The sequence below is a fragment of the Amblyomma americanum genome, chromosome 3, assembly GCF_052857255.1.
Source record: "Amblyomma americanum isolate KBUSLIRL-KWMA chromosome 3, ASM5285725v1, whole genome shotgun sequence".
NCBI lineage: Eukaryota > Metazoa > Arthropoda > Arachnida > Ixodida > Ixodidae > Amblyomma > Amblyomma americanum.
This window is the reverse complement of record NC_135499.1, coordinates 106,555,449-106,571,480: the sequence shown is the minus strand read 5'-3', so window position 1 is coordinate 106,571,480 and position 16,032 is coordinate 106,555,449. Positions and strand designations below refer to the sequence as shown.

Genomic DNA, 16,032 nt, shown 5'->3' with positions numbered 1-16,032 from the left:
ACGGGTTACTCCGGTTAGTCATTTAGTGGACAGATCGGAAACTACATTAATCAGTGCATCGCTCAGCATTTCGAGACCTTTTCTTCTTTTTTTTTTTGTACACCAGCGGAGTGGTTGAGAACGTCTTGGCGCTGAGCATTGCAGGAAGACTCTCCTGCGCGCTGCCTGCCTCAGTGAGATGCGGCGCAGCCGATGAACGTGCGTTTGCTTCTTCGCAAGGCATTTTGCAGCCGACCCGCTTCTTTATATTTCCAAATGCTCGCTCTTTCTCTCCTTCATCTCTTTGTACTAAACCTAGTCCATTGTTTGCGCTTCTGCTTCCGTCCCGGCATCTGATCTGCCGACATCTTAGCGTCCTGCCTTATCAGCGCCCACTCCTGCCTGAGGAAGTATCCAGACATTCCGGAAATCGAACTGAGTACTACAATGGGACGAAAGAAAATGTACCTTACGATAAGCGTCTATTGCGTCATCTGTGTGCCCGCGATAAGAAAGAATGATCGCCTTTCTGAATGCACTGCTCCCAACCACCTACTTTAGCATCCGAGTGTACGCGTGTCTCTGCTTGAGTGTATTTATTTTGTATTTCCTGTTTGTTTGGTTTTAGCTCCTCATTAGGTATAAAGTAGACGCTAGACGTAAGGAGAGTGTCACGTAGCAGCTGCAGAGCTGGTCCTGTCACCGCATATGTTTGTTTTTTTTTGTCACACTTGCTCATGCTTTCCTGCAATTTCGCTCGGTTTCCGTCTGCTAAATGAATTGGACATAAAAATTAAAAGGGGATACAATGAGCGCCAGAATTACTTTGAGAACGCTTAGTAATACCCGAAGTCCTAATGTGCACAAACACCGAGTGCGCCAATACATAATTAGACATGCAAAGTTTAGTGTGATTCTCTCTGGGGAAAGAATTCAGAAAGATTAACCGTTCAGCTCCACGAGAACGCGTTTCTGTTAAAACGCTAAGGCGCCCGTGTGCTGTGCGATGTCAGTGCACGTTAAAGATCCCCAGGTGGTCGAAATTATTCCCGAGCCCTCCACTACGGCACCTCCTGCTTCCTTTCCTCTTTCACTCCCTCCATTATCCCTTCCCTTATGGCGCGGTTCAGGTGTCCAACGATATATGAGACAGATACTGCGCCATTTCCTTTCCCCAAAAAAACCAATTATTATTATTATTATTAGTTCTGTTTTGTTTTGTTTCGTGTGGCATTCTGCGCAGATATTGGCACGAATATTTGTATGTGTTTGTTCACGCTCAAAGCCGCCGTCGCGAGCCTTTAGCATTTTGCTTGCAACGCCAGATGCCACCAGACTTACCTGGATTGGTCGTGGCCAGGCGCAACTGCTCCCGCATTGTTTCAGGCTGTTCTAGTTGCTTTTGGTACCTTATCTCGAAGGTTCCTTGCCAGCTTTAAATTGAGTGTGGCCGAGATCGGAATAGGTTTTGCTCGACGACCGCCCAGCACGCTTGCCGCTATCGCCACCGCCGAGTCAGTCCGGTTCGCCCAATAAACGGTTTCTTTTGGAAGCCCTTTTCGCTGTTTCCTTAACTACCTAACTGTATTCATTACCACATGGCAATATTGAAGTGCTGTGTACGTCGGATAGTTTATTAATTCGAAAGCATTATATGTCCCATTGGCACAAAAGTCGCCGTCCGCCGGTCTGTCGCTGTCCATGGCACGAAATTCGGACGACGTCACAACGCCGCTGTATGTCGCAACATGTAAGAGAACATGTATAGTCACGAATGATAAAACGTAACGTACTGTGACCTATGAAAGTCATTACTCGCAGTTCACAGTCGTGACTCAGTCAATCTGCAACGTATAATGACTCAGCACTTTACAAGTCGGGTAGAGTAAGCTATATAGTGTTTGTACAAAGAATTCGTAGTCATGACTCATAATCATTCTGAAACATAGCATGACTCATCACTTTTAAAGTAGCGTAGTCATCACGCATGACTCAACACTTTACGAGTAACGTACTATAAGGCATATAAAGCTTGTACAAAGTATGCATAGTAATACCTAGTAGTCATAGTCGTGACTCAGCCATTCTGCAATGTAGCATGACTCGGCACTTTCATGCTTTCGCATTCTCACACGCAAGCAGTCTTAAGTGTCTCTGCCGAATTTTAATTCGCGTTGACAGAAGAAACAACAAAATAAGTGTGTGCACATGCGGCTCTTATTATAGGGACAAAATTGGTTGTGCGCAACGAAAAGACAACAGGCGCGGTAATGTCAGCCTTTGTTTGTACGAAGGAGTGAATGCAGCCGACGAGGACTATTTTCATTTGGTCCGTTTGGTGCCTAATCAAGATCTGGTTTAATTTTCTTTCGGTCTCATTGTGACATGAGCTTTGAGGACGGTGCGGTTGCCGTTCTTTTCGACTATTATGTTGTAATCAGGCACGTACTCAAGACCCCCGGGCTCCGCCCTATAAGACTGCCTCGGGCCCCTCCTGAAAAAAATATTCTAGCTAGGTTCCTGGTTGTGACGTCCAGAGCCGGAAACTATCGTGAGAGGCAGTGTGCTCTTTCTAACATCTTTTGTTTCATGTAGTTCGGCAACCCTATAATTTGTCTTTTATAAACCCCGCATGACAGAAAATGAAAACTGGTGATGAGATTCATTCTTTGGCGTTTAGAACTGCACACCTGAGACAAATATCAAACAGTGTTCTTTTTTTTTTGCTGAATCAGTAAAAATCAAAATCTAAGGTTAGTAGGCTGATCTAGGGCAAATTTTTGCATGGTATAAGCGAATCCGATGTGCTTCTTATTAATGCAAAAACATAGAAACTACTCTGTTCTGCAAGCATTATTAAGCACTGTTGCGCCAATTCTAGATGTCGTTAGTCGTGGTGGTGTATCGCTGATGATAGCACGCAGTAATGCAAGATGGCAGAGAATGCCTCCGCCAGCATATTAAAATTGGTTTTGAAGGAAGGAAAGAAAGGGCGCAGTAACTTCCTCACTTCTCGGTGCTCACCTCAACCGCGCCATGAGGAAAGGGGTAAAGGAGGGTGTGAAAGGAGAAAGAGGTGCCGTAGTGGAGGGCTCCGGAATAATTTAGGCCACCTGGGGATCTGGGGCGTATGGGATCCTTCTGTGTACCACTCGTAGCGCGAAGGGAATAAAACACAATAACTATGAAATTGTGCAACCCCAAAAATGAATAAAACTGAGCGAAATCAAAATAAAGATACGGGATCACTCACGCGAACGCACTCCCACACCGTGTGAATGCGGGAACGCTTTCGAAGATACAGTTAACACGGGCTGACGTCCTGCGCGAAGAATCACATGCTGCCGTGCCGGGCACTCCCACTGTACGGAAGAAACTAAACATGCTCTTACCTCGTGAACTGTGAGGTGAGTCAGCAAATAATACATGGTTCATAATGTAAAATGTGACAAATCTTATCGAACATCACACGAGGAGCCGACCTGAACAAAGCAGGAAACGTCAAATCTGGTGAGGATGAAAATATGGCAATCCTAGACTGAAATTCAGCAAGCAACCCTGTATAACGAGTACAGTCTTTCTCAAAAGTATACGGCCCAAGGGGTCTGCTTCTGAGCCCTGTAGCGCGACTCCTCTTGCATACTCTGAGGCCATAATCTCACGAAGGCGGGGGGAACTTAAGTCATCAACCCTCCCATGCTTAGGACTGCCAAGTGTACTTAAGAGCTCCGCTACGCGGCTTGGAAGCAAATGCCTTGGCTTCTATATTTTTGACAAAGACTGTACATTGGCTGCCTTGTGCCTTTTAATATTCCGACCTATTCATCGCCTTCGAGATGCCATGTAGATAACAGTCGCACCAATATCTCGCCGCCGGTAATGTACTTTTAGCTCTTACAATAGTTACGTGAAAATTACAGGCTCTGTCTGTTACTTCACATCTCTGACTACATCTGAAAAGCTCGCGGGCATCTGAGGAAAAACGCAGGGCGCCGCTGGCATTAAGAGAAACTGAACGACAGCTACAGCGGTGCATTTATAAATAATGGGACGAAGCTGTCCTTTCTCTTCGATCATTAACGCGAACAGTGAGCGCGTCTCAATCTGGAACCGCTTAAATGGCAGAACCGAAGCTGTTCTTTCCTCGCTTCCAGTATTTACACGGGGAGGAGAATTTATTTTCTCCACAGACTTCTTTTATTTTACTTTAAGAGGGAACATTAGAGCGGAGTACAGAGGCTCCAAAGCCTAAATGAGTTCTTCGAGCTGGACTGGTGTCTCCAAGTGAAACTCTGTGGAGCCTGGTGGAGATTAAAGACAAGATGACCATCTGATTGCCTCTACGACCGAATTAAAAGAGAAGAAAGCCAGCGGCTTTTAAGAAAGATGAGCTCTGATGTCGTTTAGTGTTCGTCCTCGTTGCTATCTACCAACAATGACAGAAAGAAAACTCGATCCGCCGCTGACGAGCAGTCCTGTCCAATCACGGGGGGAGTTTTCGGTCGCTGTGTACGCTCCGGATGTCCTTGCTTTAAAAAGACTGTGTTATTCGTTTTATTTCATTTTTTCTTGAATCTCGTCTACGCTTCGTAGCTCGTCGTAACTCATTCACACGGCCCTTAAGACCGTAGCGGTTGCACAAGCCAGCGCTCAACGAGCGAAAGGAAGTGCGAGGGACGTGCACAGCGCCCTCTAGCGGAAGAGCCCGCTTTTATAGTACGCTGCGTGGCCCGTTAGAGCAGCTTCGCAGTGTGGCTTTAAGTCCCCCAGGGCGCGCCGTCGTCTCCGTTCGAGTGCGTCCAGCGGTCCCTTTACGAGTCGGCTCTCTGAGTGGACGTGATTCCAATCGCTGAACTCCTAAAAGACCGTGAGGAGGAGATGGCGAGTGCGGCCGGATCGGTGACACTTCGCTTGGCACGGAGGACGCCGCGGGATGAACTGAACCGGGGCAGGAAGGCCCGAGTACTCCCATTGGGAAGTTTTGCTCCAACCGACTCTCCTCCTCTCCCATCGTTCACCTCCTCCCCTTCCTTCGGTGTAGTGTTCAGTGGACTGTACATTGCCCCGCCGCAGCCTTGGCAATGTGTACGGGTGCCCTCCGGGCGCGGTCCTGATTCTGTCGAGAGCAACAACTCGTGTAACTCGGCCGCCGGCGCGCGGTATACGTAGCGCCCTTGGGTGAGCTTCACCGCAGGATTGGCCTGCTTTGTGGGAAGCACGCACGCCTGCGGTCGGAGAGTCTTAAAAAGACACGGAGAATTGGCGGAAACTGAGAATGGGCGGCTAGCGTCGCGGTTTGTAAAGCGACGCAAGAAACGTTAAAATCTTATCGAATTCGTTTTGGGTCAGAAACCTACGGCTTCAAATCGAAATCGAAGAAAGAATGAGCCTTCTGAGAACTCTGGCTGCTTCAACCGAGTCCAGGTTTCTCGGGCAGAAACTTTGAGAATGGGAATATTCTAAGACACTGTTATGAATTTTGAAGGTAGTATTCCATTATTCTGATATGTAGCAAAATCTATCTATAAAGTGTTTCCACTGACCGCATCGAACAGTTAAGGCTGCCATCGAAAAACAATGGGGAACGCTTTTGACGATAGCAAAAGCGTGAATAGAAAAAAAATACAAGATTGCCGTTGGGTGATCTACGGATATATTGATCATTATAGTGAAATCTTACATTATATGAAAAAACTGCCTTCATAACCGGTTTCCCGCTGAAAAATGCTTTTGTCCAGAATTGCTGGGTATAAGTGGATGGTAGGTAGAGGTCACATGACGCATGAGCTAGCTTTATTTTTTACATGGATAAGTGTATCTGGAACCATACCTGGGGTGATCCACGGCGGCTCTTTTCAGTGTGTTGCAACGGAGACCTCCCACGTTCACTTACTCGTCCATCAGAATCTGGTGCCCATGCGCCTGGGCTACAAGGGTGCCGCAGGCCGGAGAATTGATGATGATGTATTGGTCCTCTCTAGAAAGCGCCATCTGCTGTCGTGTGCCCCATGTCGGCACCGAACTTGCCTGTCTTGCGGGTTACTAGTACGGTAAACTATTGCATAGTGTCCATTCCTTCGTCGTGGGTGATGACAAAACTCGGATTTTTTTTTTTTCTCTTGTAGCATAAACTGTGTCTCAGTGCGGTAAAACAGGCCAACGAGCTCAATGATCCCACGCGGTTATCTACGTTATTTGCCCAAATTTTCGATTCTGTATTTATCACGGAAACGAGCAACACGTCGCTTTCTGCCGCCGACTGCAATGACGTCAGAACGGCTTCAAGGCGGCGAGTGCCAACTGAGTGACGAGTTTGTGGGCGGCCTTCCGACGACTTTGCGCTATTCTTGAACGACTATCCCCACTTCCAACTCTTTCTCTTTTTAGGAACTGTGGAGTTTCTTCGCACATACACCGTACGCATGCTGTTGTTGTTTCTAAGTTAAGAAATCAAATCACACGCGCTGCCCGATACCTCTCGTCGTTAGTTCCAATGGTTTATTAATATAGACTGTAAACGCGACGCGCCAGAAAATAGCACGAGACAGGAATGTGCGACTCGTGTTTATAGATCACTAGAATACGGACCTATAAAACGGCGTCGTCACTGTGTTGCGTCATGAATGCTGACGCTAGAACCCTATTTAACACTTTCTTAAAAGTTCATTTTCCTTTTTCTGATTTTGGTGCTCTTTTCGCGCTGCGCTTTTCATCGAAAGGAGTGAAGCGCCCTAACAGTAATCCGACGCGCAAACTGCGAGGACGCCATGCTAGTTTCGCGTATTCCAGGATAGAGGAAGTCTACCGATCCTCCCCGCATCCGGTCAGCTCGATCTTTCGCGCCCGGCTGCCACGTGACACTCGCGCAATCGGCCCACCAGCATCCGGCATCCAGTGGCAACCGAAGAATGGAACCGGCGCTGGCAGGGTAACGAAACAAAAAAAAGAAGAGAAGTCAGCAGAGAAAGAAGCATGTCACGCTTCTGCCGTAACGCGAGAGGGCCACATCCGCCCGAAGAGCGCCGGTAATAAGGAGAAGACGGATCCCATAACCGACTCGGTATTCGCTCCTCCTTTCCCTCCCCTTCGTCACCACGCTCGCCCATGATTGTGCACTACGCGTCCTCGTCCCTTCATCGTCGGCTCTCCTTGGGTTCGCCAGCAGAGGCCTCGGCTGTTCCCGGTATTCCGCCCATGCTCGATCTGCAGGCGCGTCTTCCCCGAAGGAGCTTGCGCGGCGGTCCCCGCCATTGCCTGTTTGTCCCGCCAGCTGCTAATCTCCTGACCAGCGTCGCACGCTTCATCGCGTATGGATGGCACCGCGCAGCTTTCTTCCTGAGCGCTGATCTTCGCTGCCCGCTGCGCTACCCTCCCGCCCACAGCACGTCCTCGCTGGCCGTAGTCGGGATAAAAAAAAAAGGGGGGGGGGGGGGGGGGGGAGCGGGTCCTGCGCCCGCAGTTCGGAGAAGCGAGGGTCGCAGCGGCGAGATAGTGGATTGATACATGTCCTCCCTTTGTTCTAGCTCGCGGGGACGAATCCCGCTGAGGCCGCAGTCGCGTATCTCGCTGTTTGTGTGCGTGTGGGCGCGTGCCATCTCGTGCGGCGAATGCGACGATCGGTCCAGCGAGCAGAGGCGCCTAGACGTGCGCACAGACAGACGCAGTCGGGGACGGAAGTAGCACGGGAGAGGAAGATGCGAGCTCATCGCGTTACCCCTTAATCTCTGCGATGATCGCGTCCTCGTTTTATCTCGACACGCTAGAGACGACACTCGCGAGAGAGAGTTCATATGTATGCGCAGCCTACTAATGTACGTGTTTGTGTATGTATATATGGCATTTTACAGGTGCGTGGTGTACTAAGTGCTGTCTCTGGCAGTTTCTAATCGATGTTCTCCTCTCTCTCGTTGCCTCTCCTCCTTTCGCAGTTGTACGACCGCATCAACACGAGCTCGTGCAGCCCCATCAAGTGCCCCCCGTCGGACGCCTGCGGCCGGGCGAGAGACGTGAGTGCCTTACATGCTCGTAACCTTTTCCAGTGCTATAGCCCTCTTTCATTTCCTTCGTTATTTCTCATTCGCTCCCCCTGTCTTTCTTCCTCCTTGACCGCGTGACATAGCGACGTGCCTCCTCCTGTCTTGAGCATGCGCTCGCGGGTTTTACGTAAGGTCGAAAGAGCGACCACAAGTGGATCCTCGGTGAACTCGGACGTTGGGCATCAGACCGCATAATTGGTTCAACTCATGACGGCGCATGCTTTTTCCCTAAGTCGCTGAGTTCGGTTGTAGCTTGCCCGACCCAAATACGAGATGTCTGAAGTCGGAACATCACGCGCATGCTAGCCTGTTTATTTATTTATTGTATTTTATTTTTAAAGTACCCTTAATAGCTGTCGAGGGAGAACATTACAAAAGGGGGAAAAGGGGGAGGAGGCAACACAAAAAATGGTAGCACCAACACGAGATTTATAAAAACAGCTGAATATAAAGAAGCGTAGCAGAGGCCGGTAAAAAGTTAAGTGGGCGGATGAGATTAAGAAGTCTGCGGGGATAAGGTGGCCGCAGCTGGCAAAGGGTTAATTGAAGATATATGGGAGAGACCTTCGCCCTGCAATGGGCGTGGCCAGGATGATGATGATGATGATGGTGATAAAGATAATGGTAAAGAAGCGGTAAAGGTGTGATGAGAATACTAATTAGAGAAAAAGAAAGCAAGTGTAGACATAAAACTAGTCGTGTGCGAATAGCACTTTTTTCCAGACTGAGTAGCTAAAATGGAATCGAATACTTTTACGAATATTCGCTGCTTGTGCGAATATTCAATGAGCAGTCGTGAAAAATAGTGAAGCGTCGCTTTCGCAGTTATAGCTGTATCTGTTTATAGACACAATGCTGATGTCCATTTAGGAGGTTGCAACGCAAAGTCAGTGTATTAACTGTATCACTGTGATGTTATGCACATAATTAAAGTACATTTTGCTGTTGATAACGGAAGGTAATAAGCTAGTGCCACATCTCGGTGCATGAGGCGGGTTTGCTGAACCTACCCTGGGCGCGTTCGTTTAATTTTTTTTCCATGATAGCTGTATTTGAGACTCTTCGCGTTACGTCGCTACTGTTTTCATCCATCGTTGTATTGCTGTTCGGGCACTATTTTAAAGCGGAAGCTTTACTACGCCAGCAAGCGAGCCATTTCGGCTCGTCGCGTACTTCAGTCGTATTCCGCATGCCGTGTGCCGTATGCCGTGGCCGACGAACGACCTTTGGCCGCCGTTGCCTAGCAACGCCGCAGCCGCGCTCCAACAGATGGCGCCGCCGTCGACGCCGCTGCCGTCGCCGCTCGCTCCACCAGATGTGCTGTGCTGCGGTAGAGGGAGAGGAGGTGTCACCTCGCGGGGTATATTTCTGGCAGCTGATTTGGTCAATATAATATAAAATCACCAAAAATTGAAGAAACATAACAGCATTTAATTCACGACGTTTCGGCTGGAGGACCAGCCTTTTTCGAGAGCCTCGAAAAAAGCTGGTCCTCCAGCGGAAACGTCGTGAATTAAATCCTGTTATGTTTCTTCAATTTTTGGTTATATATATATATATATATATATATATATATATATATATATATATATATATATATATATATATATATATATATATATATATATATATATATATATATATATATATATGCGCTTCGCCTTAGTGTATTGTATATACTTAATTTAATATCTGCTGCTGGTCCTTGGACCCAAGATATTAAACTTATTTTTGGAATATGGCGGAGTGCTTGGCTTGAAGCACTCTGGCACGGGTTGGCCCGGTACTTTACTGCCTCCGGGATCAGCCCGGGGCATATTAGAGCGCGCCTTTTCTTTCTATATTTGCTCTCCTGTCATTTAACTCTCCTACTTTCAGCACTCGGCAGCGAGCGTGGCTTGGCTTGAGCCAGTAGGCAGGTCCGTGCGCTTTCCTTTTCTTTCTTCCTATCAGCAACAGCAGCAGTGTACGCATTGTAGTCGTTATAAGTTCGAACCCGACCGCGGCGGCTGCGTTTTTATGGAGGAAAAACGCTAAGGCGCCCGTGTGCTGTGCGATGTCAGTGCACGTTAAAGATCCCCAGGTGGTCGAAATTATTCCGGAGCCCTCCACTACGTACCTATTTGTTCCTCTCTTCTTTCACTCCCTCCTTTATCCCTTCCCTTACGGCGCGGTTCAGGTGTCCAACGATATATGAGACAGATACTGCGCCATTTCCTTTCCACCAAAAACCAATTATTATTATTATTAAGAGCGCAGAAGAGACGCAACAATGACAGAACGAAGCGAGGAAGAGACGCCAGTAGAACGCGCCGCACGACACGAGAAGCGTCGTAACGAAGGTGCGGCTAGAAGAAGTCGTGCCACGTCCCGGAGTGGCTCTTCAACTGCGAAAGAGACCGGTGTGAGTTCTCGAGAGCTTCGGAACGAGACGCTGCGTAGACGACATGCCGAGGAAACGAAGCTTTCGCAATTCAACTAGGGTTAACCAGAGCTAAACCACAGCCAATTTTTTTCAAGCAGTGTCGGAAAAAGTAACATATCTCGCTAGTAATTCGTGTCCGCATGCGATGATTGCACCGTGTGGAAAGCGTCAAAATTTCTGAGCGCTCAAACCACGAAGTTGACCGACGCCGAGGGACAGAGATCGGAGCAGCTGTTTGTTGATGCCGTGGTGCGCCTTCGCGCCTCGTTGATAACACCGGCGCTCTCGAATTATGTTCTCGCATCACGGACTTGCATTCGGTTGGTCAACGTCTCGGCAAAACGATGTGCGTGACCGTAATTAACCTGTACAATGGATAACTACTTGCGAGCAGATACAAAATGAATGCCGACTTCTGGCGGGAAACGGAACCGGAAAAGCCATGTGCGGATATGGAAATAAGGCAGCGGCGCACTTCAAAGTTTGGCGCTATACTTAAAGAAGCGCCAGCGACAAAAGAGGGACTCTGGAGTCCAGCAACGAATCTAACTAGAATATCTCACCAAAAGGGCAGGAAATGAATGAAACGCGCATCCGCTTGCTAACGAGTTTCGAACACTCACTAATCCACAAGAAATACCGCTAAATGTCGGCAAGGACAGCAACGCTTCTTTCTGCCTCCTCGACGGGTGGCGGGTGCCAACCCAGTCTGTCCAAATATGTTATTCTGTCAGCATGCGACTTTGGCTTATGGTTGCGATCGCAATAAAACGGTTAAACCTATCTGTCACTTGTATATTTTCCGTGTTCTAAAATCGTTTTATCCCTACCGGAGTTGGCGGTGCACTGAGCCCCCGACATGTAACCAATTCTCCCTTACTTCAAACACGTTGCGTAGAAGGTTCGCTTTGGTTTATTTCTCTCTATTTTTAGCCCTAATAATGCATCAAGCGACGTTTTAAACGACGTTTCCATGCAACTTGAAACAACCCTGTAGATTCTATCGTCTTTGTTTTCATGCACTGTTTCGGGCACAGCAAGCAAAGAGCTCACAGAACCAGGACCGGAGCAATGGGCGATAGCTGACCGCGCTGAAGCCGCCTCGTCCCAACCACCTTTCTCCGAAATGTTGCCGACCTCTCCATAAACGACGCAAACAGAGATAAGATCGTAGATAAAAGCGATCACTCCGACCCCTTCCATCGACGGCCAGACTACGGGACCCCATTCCTTTCTGAAGGAATGTCTAACTGGGCCGTCGCAGATTACTGAGAGACAGAGTCTCATTGCGGCTCTCGTCTCTAGAGTTCTAAGCTGACCGCCTGAAACCCGGTCGCGGATAGCGAAACAGATAGGATGGCACAAGTGCCCGCTAGCGCGCTGTCTACGCTGTCCTCACGTGGCTGCACCACGCAGGTGCTGGAGTGGATCCAGGACTGTCCAATGGGGACCACGCCAGACATGGAAGAGCTGCAGACCATACTGTGCAAACCGCACGTACGGGTGAGTCTTCTTTATTTCCTTCCTCCTCTCCAACACCCGCTTGCGCACTTTACCGCGCAATATGAAAGGACACGGAACGCAGCTGCAACGCCGCAGAAGATGGGCGCTGCGGTCGCCAGTGGACAGTGCCCTCACTGTGCGCAGGGACCATACGGTGGGGATCCCTGCCGGCTGTTGTACTGTCGGCGTCTGTGTCTCGGCGCCACAGGAATTTGTTTTACGTGTGCGATCGTGCGTTTCTTGCTTGCATTTGGCGTCATCGCATGCCAAATGAACTGAAGGACGCTGCACATGCTTCGGTGCAGATGTGAAAAAGATACAGGGCCCCACGGGTGTTTTTTGCGCGATGCGAAAGTGCACTGCTGGTGGTTCATGTGCACGCGATCAAGAAAAACGCAGAATAGGAGGCTGTTATTGTCAGGGCCGATAGGGCGTCGCAGGCCAGTAGCCACATCGTTTACGGCGCGGTATTTGGAACAAATTATTGGCTCATTAGTGATACCACTGTATCAAACGTTCATTCAATTTTTCAAGGCAAGTGTAATCATTCGATCTGCTGAGTTTCGGTGTCTGAAGCTTGTGCAGAGCTTCTCGTGACTCTTGCATGTCAGTTAGCAGAGAGTATAGGGCATATTAGTAACGGGGTTTCGTATTGATCATCCTTGTTGTGGTTCGATAAGCAACTGGCATGTTTGTTTTGAAGCTCATCGCCTTTTACGCACCCTTGGTGCCCGAATTCTTGTTAGAACACACATCGCCATGCATCATAGCAAATCCTCCTTTTTTAATTATAGAATAACACCTTTTTGATGCCTTAGCATTAGAGCGGAAATGGCAAGCACCGTCTGTCACTGGACAGCGGCAAGTGGCAACCTGCCCACCGGGCAACGAACGAACTTAGTACACTACCTACCTCCGTACCTCGGATATTACGACCTTTTGTGTGTTAACATCAGATATAATGAACCTTAGTATGCCACCTCGAATATAACAAACTTTCGTGTGTTGACCTCTGATAAAACAAACCTAAGTACGCCGCCGGAGATATAATGAACACCCTTGTCTGGGCCTCGGATGTAAAGAACTTAGTGTGCGTTGACCACAGATATTACTAACCTACGTGTACCACCTCGAAAATAACGAACTTCAGAACTTTAGTATGTGTGTGTCAACATCAGATATAATGAACGTTTGGCTGCTAACGCATTCAAGCGGTCCACCGAGGATCGCCTAAGGGTTTTTCTCTCAAGTTTGAGCAGAGCGCTGCATTTGAGTGTTACTACTTTGTATCGCTCGAAATGTATTCACGTATTAGCTTCGCGATTATAGAAAACTGGAAAACTTTGTATTCAGACTTCCGAATACGTAAAATGGGGCGCCTTCTTTCATTCAGTTTCAGTTTGCTTGGCCGTGTGCTAAAAGCGCCAGCTCGCCATATCGTGGGGCGAATGTAGCTTCAAGGCCTTAATTCAGGGCTTTGTAAGAACCCTGCTGCTGTGTGCGTCAACACAACTGCAAAAGGGAGAAATCGTGCGTGAGCCAGGTTCATCCATTCTAATAAATTATCGGCGTTACATTCTTCGCATCTCATATTGCCATCTGTTCTAAACGTTACCTAGAATTCCATCAGCTCGTATTTGTTTTCTAATTCATGCTGCTCACCTTCAGTCTCGCAACGTTACACTTATCGTTTTCTTCTGCATCACTTGCTGCTCTTTCCTCAGTCCGATTCCATAGTCTTACGTTAGCGGTCAAGTCCCGGCGCCGAGTACAGGTAGAATAGGTGGGTAACGTTTCTTCCATTTGAAGGAATATTGGTAATCTGCTGCTCATAACTTGGGAGCCCCTGCTCAATGCACTCCAACCCGTTTACTACCCTCCCGCTCACTCACGATTCGAACCTTCCGTGACTACTTGGCTCAGAGAGGTGTACTTGTTCATTAAGTTCCAAATAGGTCATGCGTTTTAGCTTTCAAGGACGCCCGCCACTAGTTATTCAAAATGTGATTTCTGGTGTGTAAAGATGCCTACTGCGACCTAGTAACACCACTGCTCGTGGACATCGAAAAACAGGTGGATCATGTTAACTGGTAATCTGGTTAACTAATCTATGATAGTCAACTTTTTACCTATTATAGTAAGGCACCTGGTCGCAATTAAGTATGCTTAGACGGCTGTTAGTAATAGCCATATCATCTTTTAGTATTTCGTAAACGCGGTTGCCGTAAACGCTGTGGGGTTGCCTTAAACACGCCATAAAGATGCGCGGTTTCGGCTTATTTGTCGTACGTAAAGAAATGCCCCCAGAGCACATCACTCAGTGACGCATATATCACGTGACGTTCTCTTTCCCGTCCGCGCTGCGATACTACAGGGCTCACCGCTGCGCCAGCCCACACCGGAGGGGGAAGGTCACGTGACGCATACGCTATAGAGCGACGTGCATGAGGGGAGGGGGGGGGGGGGGGGGGACGTTGCTTTGCGCGGAAGAGTGACACGCACTTTCCGAAAGCGCCTATCTTTATGGCGCGAGATGGACAAAAATAGTTGGCCCATAGTGTTTAGGGTTATCGCGTTTTCGAAATTCTGAAAACTGTATAGCTATTACCCTTCTTGAACAATGACGTATTTTTTTGTCTGAAGGTCAGGTTGGCATTTAATGGTTGTAAATATTTATGTTATGTACTATTTACAGATGCTTGCCCAGCGCTTTCATTAAGCAGTGCTTGAACAACAGGAATTGTTTCTGCTGAATTTTTGACAGCTCTAAAGACAGTGCAGAGAGGCTCTCTTTAGCGTGCAATTTTTTTTTGAACCTGCGTGCCTCGTAGTCTTGATCAGTAAAACACTTAGCGGGGTAAGCTGATGCATAGCTTCTAGAGAAATCAAGCATAACAAAGGCAGCACACAGAATAGGAGATCGACGGGACATGCATGTCGTTTTCCTACTATGTGTGCTGTCTTTATTATGCTTGAATTCTATAATGGTAGTCTTGAGGCCGTCTGACATTTCCGAACACATCTGCGTCTTTCTAAGCGGATCTGTAGTATCTAGGTCGTTTCTTCTTTTCTTCGCAGCTTGTAAGACTTTCCTTATTTCTTGTTACAGCTGGTACTAGGGTACATCTTGGGTAGAAATGTTCATAGAAGCCATGGTTGGTCTTGACGTCGAATTCTGGGCATAATCCTCTGTTACCTTAACTGTCTTATTGGAATTACTAATGACACTTCTATTTTTTCCTGTCCTCAATTGTTTTCTGCTAATGTCCGATTTCCTCCTTTCAGGCATCCTCCATGCCTGAGTGCTCCTTTAATTTCGTTCATGCTACAACTTACGACGCCTATATTATCCTTATTTATCAACTTTTACGGTGGTGTTAGGCATTTTTTTTTATTCTTGAAACTCGGGTTGACATCTTTTAATGAGTGAAAACTAAACATTTCGACAGGACTGCCTGTCTTGTTAGATTTGTTGACATCTCCAACCAAAACCAGTAGACATCTCCAACCAAAACTAAAAGCTTGTTTTTGGAGATGTCTCGCAGGTAACCATTTCTTAATGAGGCCCTTGGTTTCCTAGGAAAGGCTAGCTTGTTAGTGTCCTTCCTGGTTAGCTTACCCTTTACTTCATCTGTATAACATGTCATTAGTCTGGTCATGCCTTTTTGGCATCCCCGTCGGGCTATAGACGAATGCGTGGTCTGGAGAGCCTGAGCTTTTCCGCTTTTTCCCTTATTCCTGACAAGCTGACTGCCTTCTTCCTCGCAACTTTCCCTCGTGCTTGTTCCAAGGCAGGGACAACGCTAAACGTTCACCCATGTGGTCTCCCCTCTCCATCTTGCCCTCACCTCATCTGTACAGCTACGGTTACTTTTCCTCTTTGGGGAAAGGCGTAATGCTTGGTTCTTTCATTTTCGTTCTTCCTTCTGAACTTTCCCTCTGTAAAGTCGAGGTGACCCCGCGGAGTGGCTGTATGGTGACAGTGAACTGATTTTATTGAATAAAATAATAAGAAGCTGAAGAAAAGCTGGTTCCGGCCGCAGAAACTACCACACGTTCATCTGGCACCTGAGTGGTGACGGACGGTGA

General features: G+C 47.8%; 1 protein-coding gene and 1 pseudogene across 7 annotated transcripts in view; both read left to right on the top strand.

Moving 5' to 3' along the window:
• CASK (peripheral plasma membrane protein CASK) overlaps positions 1-16,032 on the top strand; it is a 663,473-nt gene that overhangs the window by 560,556 nt on the left and 86,885 nt on the right. For all 7 annotated transcript variants that reach the window (XM_077657694.1, XM_077657697.1, XM_077657698.1 and 4 more), the window contains 2 exons: positions 7,908-7,985; positions 11,857-11,943. In XM_077657694.1, coding sequence (XP_077513820.1) covers positions 7,908-7,985; positions 11,857-11,943 — 165 coding nt within the window. The remainder of the gene's footprint in view (positions 1-7,907; positions 7,986-11,856; positions 11,944-16,032) is intronic.
• LOC144126399 (U2 spliceosomal RNA) lies at positions 9,662-9,832 on the top strand (annotated as a pseudogene).